The 17,026-nt window shown below is 47.0% G+C and overlaps 1 protein-coding gene across 4 annotated transcripts in view; it reads left to right on the top strand.

The window, feature by feature from the left end:
- Window positions 1-17,026, top strand: part of PPP1R12A (protein phosphatase 1 regulatory subunit 12A) — a 194,812-nt gene that overhangs the window by 93,739 nt on the left and 84,047 nt on the right. For all 4 annotated transcript variants that reach the window (XM_090042597.1, XM_090042594.1, XM_090042595.1 and 1 more), the window contains exons 4-5: window positions 7,340-7,499; window positions 14,353-14,497. In XM_090042597.1, the coding sequence (XP_089898723.1) occupies window positions 7,340-7,499; window positions 14,353-14,497 (305 nt within the window). The remainder of the gene's footprint in view (window positions 1-7,339; window positions 7,500-14,352; window positions 14,498-17,026) is intronic.

Raw genomic sequence — 17,026 nt, 5'->3', positions numbered from 1 at the left:
TGCCCTTCCCCCTTCCCCGGGCGAGCGGCGCAGGGACGATGGTGCAGTGGTGATAGCAGCTGCTGTGTGTGAGCAGAGATATGGTGCAGTGGTGCATCGTTTGCTCAGAGCAGGGGTGGTGGGACAAGGGCAGCAGTGCCCTTCTGCGAGCCGCACACGCCCGCCTGGTCGGGAGTGGGGGCTCACATGTGGTGGCCACTTCCATACCACTGTGTCCCATGCCATACCACTGTGTCCCATGCTGTTTTCCTGCTGCTGGCCAGTGGCATGAGGTGTGGCAGCGGCAGTGCAGTGGTAGTGGTGGCTGTCACATATGCAAACTCTCCCTGCCCCCTGGCTGGGTGGCACCCCCAGGAGCAGGCACAGAGATGCACTCCTCCTCCCTGTTCTCAATCTATACCCTCCCAACCCCTTCCTTCCCCCCCTCATCTCCCCACTCGCACTTACCTGCTGGGGTGTATGTGTTTGTGTGCATGTTTGCCTGTGCCTGCGTGTGTGGGACTGGGGGGGTTGTTGTGGGGGGAGTAAGGGGTATGAGCAGGACTAGGAAGGCTGTTAGGAGCGGGGGCAGGGGGAGTAAGCAGCATTAGCAGGGCTGGTGGGGGCCTGTGGGAAGTCTTTAATTTTTATCACGGATTTCGGGTTTTTTATCAGAGAATTTGCAATTTTTTTAAACTGGGGAAAACCAGGATCTCTGAGTTCTTAGGCTACTCATTTTCTTCTTAGGCTATGGGTACTGGTCCCACTCACCCCTCCTCTCCCTGCTTTCCTCCCCGCTTCTCTCTCTCTCCTTCCCGCCCTCTGCCTTCCAATTCCTGCTGAGGCATCGTATGGTTTCCTTTCCCCCCTTCCATGCCAGACTGCTCCTACCCGGAGCTAAAGGATAACCGGTAAGTTAACCAGTTATCACTGTACTTATTGGTTTAACAATGAATCATTTAACCCAGGGGTCAGCAAGTGTTTTGGGCAGAGTGCCAAAAACACCTGCAACCTTGACTTGTAAGACATTGGCATACCAGGGCCAGATGGCAGAGGAGCCGTGAAGGGCCCGATCCTTTTTGTGGCATCAACTCCAAAGTGTGTGCGCGCCATGCAAAAATGCCTTCATGTGCCAAACTCTAGCACCCATGTTGGGGTTGCTTACCCCTGGTTCAGCCTGTCACATCCATGCACTGTAGTAGAGACATGAACAGTCTTGTACCTGCTTATGTAAATTTAGCCTCTTGTCTAGTGAATATCCAGTAGATTTTTTGATCAGGTTTGACCATATTTTCTTATGAAGCGCTTACAAAGAGTTTTAGTAGATGATTATATGAATTAAGTTTTTTATATACCATGTAGTTAATTTATGAAACTCATTGTCACAGGAGGTTATATCTTATTACCTAGTGCTTCAAAATGGGAATAAACACAAACGTGGAGGACAGGTCCATAGGGAGATATTAAATAGAACATTGTGAAATACCTTAACCAATGATTATTGAAGCTATTGAGGATATGACAGGGACCTTTTTATACATGGCCCGTATAATACATACTTTTGTCTATGCCATTTGCTACTTTCCACTTTGGGAAACAAGGCAATGGGGTAGAGGATTTGCGATACCTCTGTCAGCATAAGAGGATCCTGCAGTTATCTGTTCTCACCAGTGGGAATCCTGTTTCTGGCATTAGCATCAGTCAGATACAGGTAGAAGAGATCGTGTACAGGCCTTCTCTTGGGCCATATCACTGGTTCTCAACTGGGGTGTACTGACATCCCCCTCAGGGATGCCACGAGGCAGGTGAGGCTGCTGTGGGGACAGCCACCACGTAAAAGTATTCTGGGCATTCCTCCTCCCTTAGGACTCTGATTAATTCTTAAGTGGGCAGGAGTTGACTGGTGCTGTAGCTCTTTCCAGTCCACATCCCCAAAACCCTCACATTCCTCCCAGAATCCGAGCCATGTGGGACATGCTACCCATGCGTTTCTGTTTCTAGGAGGAGCTTGGGGAGAGCTAAGGGGATGGACAAAGAAGGGATACACAGCTGAGGCAGCTCCTGTTTGCTTTAGGATTATCAGAGCCCCAATGCAACAGTACCATGCACATATGCGACAGCCCTTCCTGGTCTGGCTGTGCAGCAGGCATATGGTTTACTTTTACTTGGAGGTAGCAATACCTGGCTGAGAAGCACTGAATTAAATATGAGGAAGCACCAGCAGTGGTTCTCACCCAGGAGTGCTGCCACATTCAAAAATGTAATGGAAGACCTGACCCTGAAATGGTTGAGAATCACTAGGTCTGGGGTAAGCACAGTTTGTTTGTTTTTTTTGGCTGGAGAGCCAAAAAACCCACAGCGTCTACCTTGGAATGTGCCGGATTGCCGGCATGCCAGAAAAATGAAATGAGGGCCGGAGAGGAGTGAGGGGGTACCTTGTAGGATGCACTGCATATTAATCTATTTAATAATCATAAATATTGTCTTTGTGTGTTCCTTTTTTGTTAAGCATGTTGAAGGGAGAGAGAAAAAAGAAAAATAAGAATGAGGAAAAAGAGAGAGAACCAGACACATACACACGCACACAGAAAACCACATGTGCAGAAACACGGAGAACCAGAACACACCCAGAACAGCCACATGTACACACGCATCCAGAACCAGACATATGTGCACACACAGACGCACAGGACCAGATGTGTGGGCACACAGAGCCAGGCTACTGGGGCACCAGACAAAATCTGACCCAACAATGCCTTGAGCCCTCGAGCCCCTGTGCTTCCTCGGGAAGCCAGGCCCTGGGCTGCAGCGTGGCCGGCTGAACCCTGGCCTGGAGCCTGCCCCATCAGCCCAGCCACCCACCCACTCCACACAGCTAAGTCCCTAAGGTGGCAGGACCATACAGGACATCTAAACTGTTATCCCCTGAGAGGATGGAAGACCACACAATGGCGCATCCCCACCACAGTCCCTCCACCCTGGTGCCAAGGCAGCAGGTGTAAGGGGGCATCAAGGAGTGTTTTCCCCCAGGAAAGCAAACCAGACTGGCTCTGGACTGACAGCACTGGCTATGTGTAACACCCTACTGGGTCCAGGGCACTGCTCTAGGGTCGGGTCAGGCCAGCACAGCAGGGGAGGGGAGAGCTGGGCTGGAGCTGGGGGAGTTTGTCCTTGTACCCTGAAGGGACTGAGGCAGTAAGCCAGAGTCTCCTCAAGGGCTCCTGGGGCATGGCCCCTCCCCCCACAACCCTGGCCCCAGGGAACAAATCACACCTTCACTCTAAGCTGCAATGCACAGAGGCATGGGGGAGCGGGGGACTTGTCCACAGCCATGCAGGATGGCAGTGGCAGAGCTGGGGCCACTGGCCTGGGGTCCCAGCTGAAGCCTGGGGCTGTACCAATTTCCATCTCGTGAGCAGCAGCCACGTGGCTCTGCTCAGCATCTCGGAGAGCTCAGGTCTGGAGGAATGAAGCTCGTTCCTTCCAAAGACTATGCCCAGAGGTGAGATCATAGTTTCTAGGGTCGGAAGGGACCTGAGCAGATCATCTAGACCAACCCCCTGCCATGGCAGGAAAGAGTACTGGGGTCAAACGACCCCACCAAGATGTTCATCTAACCTCCTCTTAAACACCCCTAGGGTAGGAGCCTGCACCATTTCTCTTGGAAGTTGGTTCCAGACCCTAGCCGCCCTGACATGCCAGGGGTTGCTGATCCCTGCACTAGGTAGACTATTGTCTGACTCGGTGGACTCTACCTTTTTGCCCAGCATGCCGGATGGGCAGTACTTGGTCTGTCCACAGGCTGGATCTAGCTTGTTGTCCCGGTCTGTTGCTCAGGGCAGACCCTGTAGGGAAAGGGGCTTGACCGCTCCAACCTGGCCCCAAGGGAGGGAGAGAGGGTATGACCTAGCCATTGGTGATGCACCCCTTGCAAAAAGTACTGCTTGTGGTGCCTGTGGGCGGTCACTGCTCTCCACCTGCCCAGTTGCTGCTGACACTGCTGGTGGTGTCTGCAGGCGGTCCCCGGTTGCTGTTGGGTGTTGCCGCCAGCATCTGCACGTGGTGGCTGTTCCTCTCCCCGCCCCCGGCCAACACTGCTGTGGCTGCCTCAGGGAGCTTACCGTCACCATGCTTCTGCTGGTAACACTGCCACCACCACCTGCGGGAGGTCCTTTCCCCTCTGGTGCCCTCTCCCCAGCCTCCAGGGGCAGATGGCGTTCATGTATCTAGCCCTGTAGGTAGAAGGGGATGGATGCAGCTTGGCCCCAATTTGGCCATGAGTAAGGAACAGGGTGTGGCCCAGCTCTGACCCACAATATGGAGCTTGGAGTTTGGGAATTTGGCAGTGGGAGAGGGTGATCGCAGTAATTGCCACCACTCCAGGGCCACTGAATTTCCCAACCCATTGGCCAGATGTCATTGCTATGCAGGATGCATTTGGCCCACTGGCTAGAGGTTGAGCATCCCTGGTCTAACCCAGCATGGCACTTCTTATGTAATGTTTCAAGATGAATTCTGTGGCTTGCTTATAACTGCATTTATAGTTTCATAGTTTCTAGGGTCGGAAGAGACCTGAGCAGATCGTATAGTCTGACCCCCTGCCATGGCAGGAAAGAGTTCTGGGGTCAAACAACCCCAGCAAGATGTTCATCTAACCTCCTCTTAAAAACCCCCAGGGTAAGAGCCTGCACCACTTCTCTTGGAAGTTGGTTCCAGACCCTAGCCGCCCTGACCGTGAAATAGCGCTTCCTGATATCTAACCTAAACCTACCCTCTGCCAGCTTGTGACCGTTATTCCTGGTCACTCCTGGTAGTGCTCGGGGGAACAGTGACTCCCCCAATGCCTGCTGGTCCCCTCTGACTAGTTTATAACAGGCCGCAAGATCCCCCCTCAGCCTTCTCTTATGGAGACTGAACAGGTTCAGGTCCCGTAGCCTCTCCTCATAGGGCCTGTCCTGTTGTCCCCTGATCATACGAGTGTCCCTCCTCTGGACCCTCTCCATGCTGTTGACATCCCTCTTGACATGTGGCGCCCAGAACTGGACGCAGTACTCCAACTGTGGCCTGACCAGTGCCGCATAGAGGGGGAGGATCACCTTTTTGGATCTCCTCGAGATGCATCTGTGGATGCATGACAAGGTGCGGTTGGCCTTCCTAACTGCCTCCCCACACTGTCGGCCCATGTTCATCTTGGCATCAATGATGACCCCCAGATCCTTTTCCGCCTCCGTGCTGGCAAGAGGGGAGTTCCCTAATCTGTAGGTACGGTGCCGGTTGTTCCTCCCGAGGTGCATCACCTTGCACTTGTCTGTGTTGAAACCCATCCTATTCTCATCTGCCCACCCTTGTAACCTGTCTAGGTCTGATTGTAGCCTGTTGCATCCTTCCAGTGTGCCCACGTCCCCCCACATCTTAGTGTCATCAGCAAATCTGAACAGGGTGCTTTTTACCCCCTCATCCAAATCACTGATGAAGATGTTGAACAGTGCAGGCCCGAGGACCGAGCCCTGCGGAACCCCACTGCCCACGTCCTTCCAGGTTGAGAAGGACCCATCCATTACCACCCTCTGGGTGCAGCCCTCCAGCCAGTTGGCGACCCATTTCACTGTGTGGGTGTCTACACCACAGCCCCCCAGTTTCTTAATGAGAACGGGGTGAGAGACAGTGTCAAAAGCCTTCCGGAAGTCCAGGAAGACTATGTCCACTGCTGCGCCTGCATCTAATGATCTGGTGATCTGATCGTAAAAGGCCACCAGGTTGGTCTGACAAGACCTGCCACTGATGAACCCGTATTGGTTGCCCCTAAGCATGCAGTCCCCTGCTGGCCCCTCCTGGATGTGTGCCAGCATAATTTTCTCAAACAGCTTACCTAGGATCGAGGTAAGACTAACCGGCCTATAGTTTCCTGGGTCTCCCTTCCTGCCTTTTTTAAAGATGGGAACCACGTTGGCCCTCTTCCAGTCCTCCGGCACCACACCAGAGCACCATGAGTGCTGCTCGTAAAGCCGTGCCAGGGGACTTGCAATGACCTCGGCCAGTTCCTTTAGAACTCTAGGGTGGAGATCATCTGGACTGGCTGACTTGAATACGTCCAACCCCTCCAGAAGCTCCCCAACTAAATCCTTGCTAACCCTTGGCCCAGGTGTGCCTCCCCCAGGGCCCAAGGGGGGCCCGGCAGGGAGGTGGCTGTTCTGGTCCCTACTTATTTAACTTGTGGTTCTATCAATAATACTAATTGTTTGCTTGGTAATCTTTTAATCAAGTAAAGGGTACATATGTAAACATTTTATAAATAGGGACCAGAGATTCTTGTTAGAATAGAAAGTAGTCCTAGAATTTTGCATTCAAACAGTTGAGGTTCATCAAAAAACCTCAAAGTCCAGTGATTAGAGTATTATGCTGGGAAGTATGGAGTATGGGTTTGAAATTAAGCAAATGAGGGATTAAAAAGGGTGTCTCACATCCCAAGTAGTCATCCTAACGCCTTTATTCATAAAATTGAAGAGGTGGTTGTTTGCAGCTACTGTTTCCTTCTCCATTTTGTGAATACTTTTTAAACTTCATGTAAGTGTAGCCCTTGGCTTCCATATTTCTTTTGCTCATATTAAAATGTCGGAAACCAAAATGCTTGGTGTCCTTGAGGAACAAAAAAATTGTTGTGTCCTTTTAGAACTTGTTGGCAGTACTAATTTATGTGAATAACATTAATTGTTTTCCATTCAAGGTTGTGGTTCAATTGTATATAACTTCAAGGGGGATCTTATTCTAACCTGGGCCTGATTACCAGTGAAATAGGCATGATTTTTGTTTACATGCCCAACTAGTTTGATTTGAGCTCTTGATAACCATAGTTGCCAAAAGCTTTTTTTTTTTTTTTCCTATGCTTATCATTCTCAGCTGTCTTTAAGCTTTCTGTTCAGCATATGTAGCTATCTATATATTTATAGCTAGCTTAGATCTAGCCTTAGGTTTTTGCCTTTCCCTGAGTTAGTGTATTTTCTTCCCTTACTGTGGCTTGTCAGTTAAAAGATGTTTGCATTGTGTGTGCTCTACTTTGGAAAACTCCACATCCTTTTTAAACTTCACACAAAGCATTCAGTTCTGTTTAAATTGTTGTATTTATTTTTTTTCTGTCTTTCCTTGTCCATCATTTTGTGGTATTGTTTACATTCTATGTAAGATATATCAAGCCTCTTCTGCAAAATGAGGGGAAGCACCTAATATGCTGCAAAAAAATGATATTATTTATTTGTGATTTTTACTGTATCATGTGAAGCAGATGCAAGAATCCTCCTGGAAATCAGTTTAGGTTGGTTAGTTTGTTTGTTTAAATATAACTTCTTTTTCTTCTCTCAACTAGGGGTTGACATAGAAGCAGCTAGAAAAGAAGAAGAACGAATAATGCTTAGAGATGCAAGACAGTGGCTTAACAGTGGCCGTATAAACGATGTCAGGCATGCAAAATCTGGTGGTACGGCACTTCATGTAGCTGCTGCTAAGGGGTATACAGAGGTTTTAAAGTAAGTACGGTTTCTAATTAGTAAACATTCCATGTCTCCATATTTATCATCCTGTTACTGTAATTAATTCTGAGTTTACTGACATTGAAACTTCCCCACCTTTTGAAATATACGTGTTTTGATCAAAAAGTTCTAAGACTTGCCCAATCTGTAGGCAAGGCAAGAGCCCCCAAGGGGACACTTGCCTGCCTGTACACTAATGCCAGGAGCCTGGGCAACAAGCAAGAGGAGCTCATCCTCCTGCTCAGTGCAAAGAATTATGATGTCATTGGGATAACGGAGACCTGGTGGGACTCCACCCATGACTGGACCACGGGTATAGAGGGCTATACCCTGTACAGGAGGGATCGTGTTGACAAAAGGGGCGGGGGTGTAGCTCTCTATGTGAAGGAAAGCTACATGTCCCTGCAAGCTGATGTTGGCGACCAGCATGGACAGCTAAGAGACCCTCTGGGTAAAAATTCGTGGGGAATATGGCACAGGGGACACAACGGTGGGAGTCTACTACAGTCCTCCCACTCAAAGTCCTGAGCTTGACCAGGAGTTCGCCCGGAAACTGACTGAGGCCTCTTGCTCCAGGACCTTGGTTGTCATGGGTGACTTCAATTACCCAGACATCTAGTGGGAAGATCACTCAGCAAAATCTGAGCGGGCGCAAAGCTTTCTCTCATGCGTGGATGACCTCTACCTGACTCAAGAAGTCTATGGGCCAATGAGAGGCAAAGCGCTGCTCGACCTGGTACTGGCTACGGGGGATGACCTAATCGGCAACCTAGTGATCGATGGGAAGCTGGGTGACAGCGACCACGAGCTGATCACCTTCACCATCCGCCGTAAAACTGGCAAATCAGTCAGCAACACAGAAGTCCTTGACTTCAGAAAAGCCGACTTTGACAAGCTCAAGAGGCTTGTCGGTCAGGCCCTTAGGGACCATGACCCCAGGGAGATGGGAGTTCAAGAAGAGTGGTTGCTTCTCAAGGAATCGATCGGCAATGCACAAGCTAAATCTACTCCAACATGGAGGAAAGGCAGCAAGAAAGTGCAGCAGCCCTCCTGGCTCTCCAGGGACCTAGTAGACCTCCTACGGCTAAAAAGGAAAGCCTACAAAGGACAGGATTCACCTCCAAGGAGGATTATTCTGCACTGGTCTGGTCCGGCAGGCAGCAAACCAGGAAAGCCAAGGCTGCAACTGAACTCCAACTAGCTTCAAGCATCAAGGACAACAAAAAGTCCTTTTTCAGATATGTGGGGAGCCGGAGGAAAAGTAAGGGCAACGTTGGACCCCTGCTAAACCAGATGGGGCAACTGACGCCCAGGAAAAAGCCAACTATTAAATAGGTGCTTTGCGTCAGTCTTTCATCAGTCCCATGGGACGCCCATGCCTGTTATGGGACAGGGAGATCTGGGTGATGGGGATCCCTTACCCTCCATAAACGCTGACCTCGTGAAGGAACACCTTGAGAAGCTGGATACCTTCAAGTCAGCTGGCCCTGACAATCTGCATCCCAGGGTACTCAAGGAGCTGGTGAGCGTCATAGCCCAGCCCCTGGCACGGATCTTTGAAAACTCCTGACACTCTGGTGTAGTGCCAGAAGACTGGAAGAAGGCCAATGTGGTGCCGATCTTCAAGAAAGGGAGGAGAGTGGATCCGGCTAACTACAGGCCCATTAGCCTGACTTCTATCCTGGGGAAGATCTTAGAAAAGTTTATTAAGGAGGCCATCCTTGATGGACTGGCCCAGGCTAACATCTTAAAGGATAGCCAGCATGGGTTTGTTGCGGGTAGGTCTTGTTTGACCAATCTCATTTCCTTCTATGACCAGGTGACCTATCACCTGGATGAGGGAGAAAAGATTGATGTCATATATCTTGACTTCAAAAAAGCTTTTGATCTGGTATCCCATGATCACCTCTTGGCCAAACTGGCCAGTTGTGGCCTTGGCTCCACCACGATCCGCTGGCTGAGAAATTGGCTCCGTGGTCGGACCCAGAGGGTTGTAATTGATGGCAGTCACTCATCGTGGTGCCCTGTGACCAGTGGGGTCCCTCAAGGCTCTGTCCTGGGACCCGTACTGTTCAACATCTTCATTAACGATGTGGACATTGGAGTCAGGAGTGGACTGCCCAAGTTCGCCGATGACAACAAACTTTGGGGCAAAGCATCCAAGCCAGAAGATAGGCGGGTGATCCAGGCTGACCTGGACAAGCTTAGCAAATGGGCAGACAAGAACCTGATGGTGTTTAACACCGAAAAATGCAAGGTTCTCTACCTTGGGAGGAAAAACCTGCAGCATCCTTATAGGCTCGGCAGTGCTACGTTGGATAGCACTGCAGAAGAAAGAGACTTGGGGGTCATCATTGACCACAAGATGAACATGAGCCTGCAGTGCAATGCTGTGGCTAATAAAGAGACCAAAACGCTGGCTTGCATCCATAGATGCTTCTCGAGCAAATCCCGGGACGTCATTCTCCCCTTGTACTCGGCCTTAGTGAGGCCACAGCTGGAGTACTGCGTCCAGTTTTGGGCTCCACAATTCAAAAAGGATGTGGAGAAGCTTGAGAGAGTCCAGAGGAGAGCCACGCACATGACCAGAGGTCAGGAAAACAGATTTTACAATGATAGGCTGAGAGACATGGGACTCTTTAGCCTGGAAAAGTGTAGGCTCAGGGGTGATCTGATGGCCACCTATAAGTTTATCAGGGGTGACCACCAGAATCTGAGGGAACGTTTGTTCACCAGAGCGCCCCAAGGGATGACTAGGTCGAACGGTCACAAACTCCTGCAAGACCGTTTCAGGCTGGACATAAGGAAGAATTTCTTTACTGTCCAAGCCCCCGAGGTCTGGAACAGTCTGCCATCGGAGGTGGTTCAAGCACCTACATTGAATACCTTCAAGAGTAAATTGGATGCTTATCTTTCTGGGATCCTATAACCCCAGCTGACTTCCTGCCCTTTGGGCAGGGGGCTGGACTCGATGATCTCCCAAGGTCCCTTCCAGCCCTGATGTCTATGAAATGTATGAAGACTTGATGTTTGGGGTATTGTTCATCAGGAATTTGTACCGAGTGGTCAAACAATCAATCAGGCCTTTTATAAAGAGGTTTTGATTTGATTGAGGGATAAAGTTAAAAGAAACCGCCACGAGCTGTGTACAAATGGTCGATGGTTTCTGCACCATGACAACGCTCCTTCACACACTGCTGTCTCCATTCAAGAATTTTTTGCTGAAAAAAACATTCCTGTGATACCACACCCTCCGTATTCACCTGACCTTGCCCCATGTGATTTTTTTTTTTTTTTCCTGTTCCCAAAAATCAAAACGAAACTGAAAGGAAGGAGATTTGATGACATTCCAACCATCCATAAGAATGCGAAAGCGGAACTCAAGAAACTCACAGTTGGAGACTTCCAGCATTGCTTCCGAAAGTGGCAGGAACGTTGGAGCAAGTGCATATCATCTGGGAGAGATGACTTTGAAGGGGACAGCTCATAAAAATGCTGTTTGTACATTATTCTTTAAAATAAAGGCTAAGTCTTAGAACTTTTTGGTCACCCCTCATATCTTGGAAAATTGTGATCTTTAAGAATGCCTATTTCTTGCAGTTATTTCCTGTTGTCACCAAATTTGAAACTTTAAACAGTGCTGTAGTTTGTAGATAAGCTATTTAAACCTTAAGAGTATTGTCCATATTAAATTTGAATCCATTTTAAGAAAAGCTAATGGTTTTTATTGTAGCTAAAAAGGGTTTTTTCTGAATCTTTCATTTGTTCTGTCAATGGTTTTCAGTCTGTGGTCTGCAGATAGTCATCTTTCACCAAGCCCTTAGACAATGATCAATCACTTATGAAGAGGTCCACACCTCCATTTAATTTTTTAGGGGTTCACAATTAAAAAAAAAAAAAAAGATTGAAAACCACTGCTCTGTATTTGCAAGCAATGTTTGAGGCTATTCTATAATGTTATAAAACTTGGTTTAAGACATTGATTTAAGTATGCAGTAAAAAGTACATCTAAAGGCTATTTGTCCAGGTGCAAGCACTTCAGTCTGAGAGAAGCTAAGAAACTAGGTTTTTATACCACAGTTAGGATTACTGATTCCTCTTGCTGTTCATTAAAACCACGTAAGCCCCTTAAAATGCCTTCAGATACAGCAGCCGTTTAAATGTGGCATTCCAAATCATACTTATTTCCATATTCAAGGTACCATTTACATGAATTAGCAATGCCTGCTGTTTTTATTAGAGGTGCACCCATATATCAGTCACATATCTGATTGGCACCGATAAAAGAAAAATTAACATTGTCTATTGGCTTTTTTTGGGCCAGTGTAGGCCACAATGTCACTGATTAAATACTGGATTTGTGTGCGGGGCGGAGGCGGGCTGCTGGCTGTGGGCTCAGAGGCCAGGGACAGTGCCAGCCACTTTCCAGTGCAGGAGCTGAGCTTAGAGCAGGCAGGAACAGGACTGGCATTGCTGTGCAGGTCAGGTGGCGGCACTGAAATTGGGTGGAATGGCTACAAGAGGCTTAGGCAAATTTTAGGGTGGCTGCAGGGTTCCCCCAATCCTTGCCCTAGCCCAACCCCTGCTTGGGGCACTCTGTTCTGTTGGCTTTCCCTGAGGAGCCCTGCCCCAGCTGCGAGTCCCCTGTCCACCCTGCAGTGCAGAACTCCTATGGGGAAGGCCATAGAGCGAAGTGCCTTGAGCAGAGGCGGTGCTATTAGGGGCTTGTGGGGGTTGTAACCACCCCAGAGTTTGCCATAGCCACCCCTGCCAGTGCCACTGCTGCCTGCCTTACCCGTGAGCCTGCCCCACTCCCACCCACTCTGATCCCAACTCTTGCCCAGCCCCCACACTGGGAAGAGCCTGGCACTGTCCATGGCCCTGAGCCCATAGCGGGCTGCCCACTTCTGCCCCATGCACAGATCTGGGGGAGAGGGCACATGCCTCCCCTAGGGGCGCACACAGCAGAGGGGAGCCGCCTCCCTCCTCATGTCTCCGCCCCCCCATGCCTCCATGTCCTGGACAAACCGCACATGGGCTCTGTCCCACTCCCTGGCACAGAATTCCATTTGCTGCCCTGACCGGGCAGCCTCTGTCCCTGCCACACTCCCTCACTATGGGGGCCTCAATCATCCCCTCACACCCCTTCCCTTCCCCATGTCTCTTCCTTTCCACAGAGTTACCTGCAAGGTGCTGCTCTCCAAGTTGCCAGTCTACATTCCTATAAATGGGCTATCAGATCAGTATCAGCTGACATGCCTGGTTAATAATCAGCTGTCGGTATCGGCCAAGAAAATCTTAATTGGTGCACAACTAGTTTTTGTTTTAATCACTGTGCCTCTTTGTAAGCCTCCCTGTTAGCACTTAATTAATTATATTTAAGAAGAATTGTTTAAGCAACTACTTAAGCAACTTTGTTTATAGCACACAGAGGGGCACAGCTGTGCTGGCAAAACCAAGTGCTGCTGAACTCAAAGGTCCCCTATGGTGGCAAAACCCTCCTGCTTCTTAGTTCAGCTGAGTAGAGCCAGGATCCTGCTGCTATCCAGCACGTGCCGATGGGCTTTGCAGGATTTGCTAGTCAATAGGGGTGTGCGAAGCGAACCGTATTCTATTTGGATTTGGCCTGATTCGGAGCATAGTGATTCGATTAGTTGATTCAGATCACTGTCCTGATTCGATTCAGCTGAATCTGAATGTGAAGATGTGATTCTGATTCGAAGAATTGGCGATTCTGCCATAGACACATCTTTGTATGTTTTTTCTATATACATCAAGGTACCAGGCATGGCTCCTGAATGCTGAGATGGTGGGGCGGATGGAGCATCCCATGGAAGTGCAGGGTGAAGCCCCGTGTGCTCAGTGGCAGCCCCCCTCCTGCACCCCCCTGGCTTGGCAGTCAGCCACAGGGTAACCTTGGGTTCCCCCTCCGGTAGGCATCAGAGCTGAGGGGTGAGGGGGTCCCCGATGTGCTCTGTGGTGGACCCGGAAACGCACCAGAAACACTTCTGGTCCACTTCTGGGTCCACTGCTAAGCTCATGGTAGATCTCCCCGTGCCCCTCTGTGACACTCCATCCACTCCACCTCAGCATTCATGAGCCTCACCTAGTACCTTGAGGTATGTAGAAAAAACCTTTAAAGCTGTATCTGTGTCCAATTCGTCAATTCTCTCCAAATCAAATCGAATTGGAGGCTTCTGATTCAATTCAGAGAGATTAACGGGTCTCCTGATTTGATTCGGATTTGGAGATTTGGCTGCTGAATCGGGCCAAATCTCCGAATTGAATCAGTGACTGAAGCTTCACACAGCCCTACTAATCGCCCTACATATTTATTTGTTTCCTGGTTGTCAGATAACCCCTCCATATGTGTGGCTCAGGCTGTTCAGCGGTATTGCACTATACAGTAATAAAGGTTCTGTTTACTACTTTTCTTCGCAAACTTCTTTAAAATGCCCAGAAAATGTTGGAGCTGCATGTAAGCTGCAGCACACACTGCAGACTTGAGGGGCCCTGTTTTCCTGAGGACTGCAGCAAAAAGAACTCCCCCACTGTACAGAGAAACAGTAAAACTGGCTTGCCAGTAACAAATTATTGAATACAATGCAAAAAAATTTTTTCTTAACTTTTAAGTTGCACTAAATTTACTGTACTGATGAGAAGAAGGAATATATTTTTAGGAGGAAATATGCCTTGTAAGTTGACAGTCTTAAATTTTTGTTGTTGTTATTCCTACCTGAGAGTTAAAGTGAAGGCAAGAAAATTAAAGCTTACTTTATAAAATAGTTTTAGAAAGTAATGGCACATTACTACTCTCAACTACAACATCTATTTTTTCTAATTTCTTTAGGCTTTTAATACAGGCTGGCTATGATGTAAATATTAAAGATTATGATGGCTGGACACCACTTCATGCTGCTGCTCATTGGGGTAAAGAAGAAGCCTGTCGAATTTTAGTGGAAAACCTATGTGATATGGAGGCTGTCAACAAAGTGGTAGGATTTTTATGTAATCCTTGTCAAGATACAAAGTTCTGGTCTCTAAAGTGACTTTAGAAGCCAGGGTAAGAAAAGTAGAACTAAAGTGCCATTATTGTTCATGGTGCTTTCTGTACTGCATGTTTTGCCAGAATCAGCATGTTTATGTCCACACTTTTATATTAATTTTCTGTTCTTTAAATTCACTTGCAGGTTCTAAAAGTAAGATAGGGTTTGTGGGTACTGTTAGAGATCAAAGAAATTTCTCATTTCTTCAATATTTTCTTAATTTTTTTTGGCTTGTCATAAGCAAATTTTTTTTAACACTGTATTCGCTTCAGTGTGATTACCTAAGTCAGTGCTGGTGACTTTGGGCTCTGGAAACTTAATTTAATAATAATAGTTTATATTGGATTTATGTATAATAAAGATCAAATAATATATTCCTCCTTTTGTGCACTCTGGGAAACATCAGAGTGCTGTGGACTTACTAGTTTGCAGAGGCCCTTCTTGCAGCACTTAAAAAAGCCCCAAAATCAACACTGATCTTACAGTGTAAGGGGGGGCTGAAGTTCTAGTGCATTTGTTTCTCTCTTATTCTCTTCCATCCGGACCCTGATTATCTTCCAGCATCTGTCCCTAGTGCATGTAAATTTCCCCACACCTCTCTTGAGATTTATGGAGAGTCTTTCCCAAAGCAGTTCATAAATGTTTTTTAAATAACTTAAGGAAGTTCCCAGGCACACAAACTTAAACTTAAGCTGGAAAAACACTGTCATCTCTACAAGGGGTGGGGGGTGAACACCAAAGGGTAACATTTTTGGTTTATCTTGGAAATCAGAAGTTGTGTTTAGGAGTCAAGATTACAATCAGGAAAGCAATGTATTGGAAAGGATGGAATTGCCTTAAAACGGCATTAACCACCCACCCACACCCAAATTCACACGCCCTATATCAAGCTAAGTATCTTAGTTGAATCGATCATAAAATGATTTACCATGTCTGAATTTAATGTTTGTGCCTAAATTTGCTGTTGAAACCTAATTTATTTACTTGGAGTTTTGAGAAGTGGGGAGACATGTAGAGTTTATTTGGGTAATCTTTAAATCAGTCTTGGCAAGAAAAGGAAAAGCAGAGGAAGGAGTCTAACAGTGGTAGCTGAAGAGGTACATTTGCTCATGCGAGCTAAGAAGCTCCATTTGTTGTTTTGCCAAATATGCAATAAAGTATTTGGTTTTTAAAGATGCCAGGAATCCACAACAGTGCTGAAGTTAGTATGAGTTGCAGGTGTTCAGCACCTCTGAGAACAAATTATTTTTGCTTGCTTTGCTTTGCTTTGTGTTATATATTTGGCATGATAGACTAAAACAGTGTCTTGAAAATTAAATTGTTTATTAATTTAGGTAAGCTCATGTCAAAAGATAGTGTTGGTTAGGGTCACTGCACTGTCTCCAGGATGTCTAAATCTTTCCAGTAAACAATATGGCCAATTGTTTCCCCCTTTGGTATAAAAAGAACTTGTTTATATGGAACAAACAGCTAGAATATGTTTTTGCTGCAATAATCAGCAAAAAAAGATTAATAGCATTGGCATTTAAAAGTGATCATAACTTTAAGGAATTAACAGCTCATTAAGAAATCCAAAGCTACTTTTTATCTGCTTAGTTTGAAAGTTTTCAGCTATAAGGCACATAAATACTTTAAAGGTATAAATTGAAAATGTTTTAAGTGCAAAGTACATGAAGTGTAGAGACCTGCATGCAATACATGGAAGAGAAGGAACGCATTAGAAAGTTACGTAACTTCATATCTGAAGTTAACTTTGTATTCAGCATATGACTTTTGAGGCAGGCAAACTGTGAAATAAATTAATATGATACAACCTTTTAACACTGTCCTTGTTAGAATAGCTTTGCTGTTAAATAAAGACTTTTGAAGAAATTTGCCCAAATTGCCTTCTTGCCAAGCTGTCATAGATAAGTAGTTTGCTTTGCAAACTGTAGATCAGACTATTGTAATTCCAAAACAATGCCATTGAATTTTGGTTTCTGCTTTACTAGGTCCAGTTTTTAAAAGTCAACAGCAGCGTGATCAGTTTATTTTAGCTCTTTCCAAAAGTTTCTGGTCTGTTTCCACACAGTTTCCAAAATTAAACACGCTTCTAATGCTTTTGAAAAACTGAAAAGGTCTTGAATCAGTATGTAGATTATGCCCCTTATTGAAGGCGCAAGATGCATTCTCTTCACACTGTAGGCCAGGGGTGGGCAATTATTTTGGGTGGAGGACCACTTACTGAGTTTTGACAAGCCATTGAGGGCCGCATGACAGAGCAGCTGGGGGCAGATAAATATTAATTTTTCTAAATTTTTTAGGGGTCCCAGAGGCCAGATAGAATGGCCTGGTGAGCCACATTTTGCCCACCCCTGCTGTAGGCACTCGGATGCATTCCTGCAGTACTTCTCTGTAGAGAGAGAAGCTCACAGCTTTGATTTTACATGCAGACTAATAGCCCTTTTGTCTGTTAAATCTGATATATTTGATAACTGG

This window comes from Crocodylus siamensis, chromosome 4, assembly GCF_052110815.1.
Source record: "Crocodylus siamensis isolate JL-2025a chromosome 4, ASM5211081v1, whole genome shotgun sequence".
NCBI lineage: Eukaryota > Metazoa > Chordata > Crocodylia > Crocodylidae > Crocodylus > Crocodylus siamensis.
The sequence above is the reverse complement of the archived record's forward strand: the minus strand, read 5'-3'. Positions and strand labels throughout refer to the sequence as shown.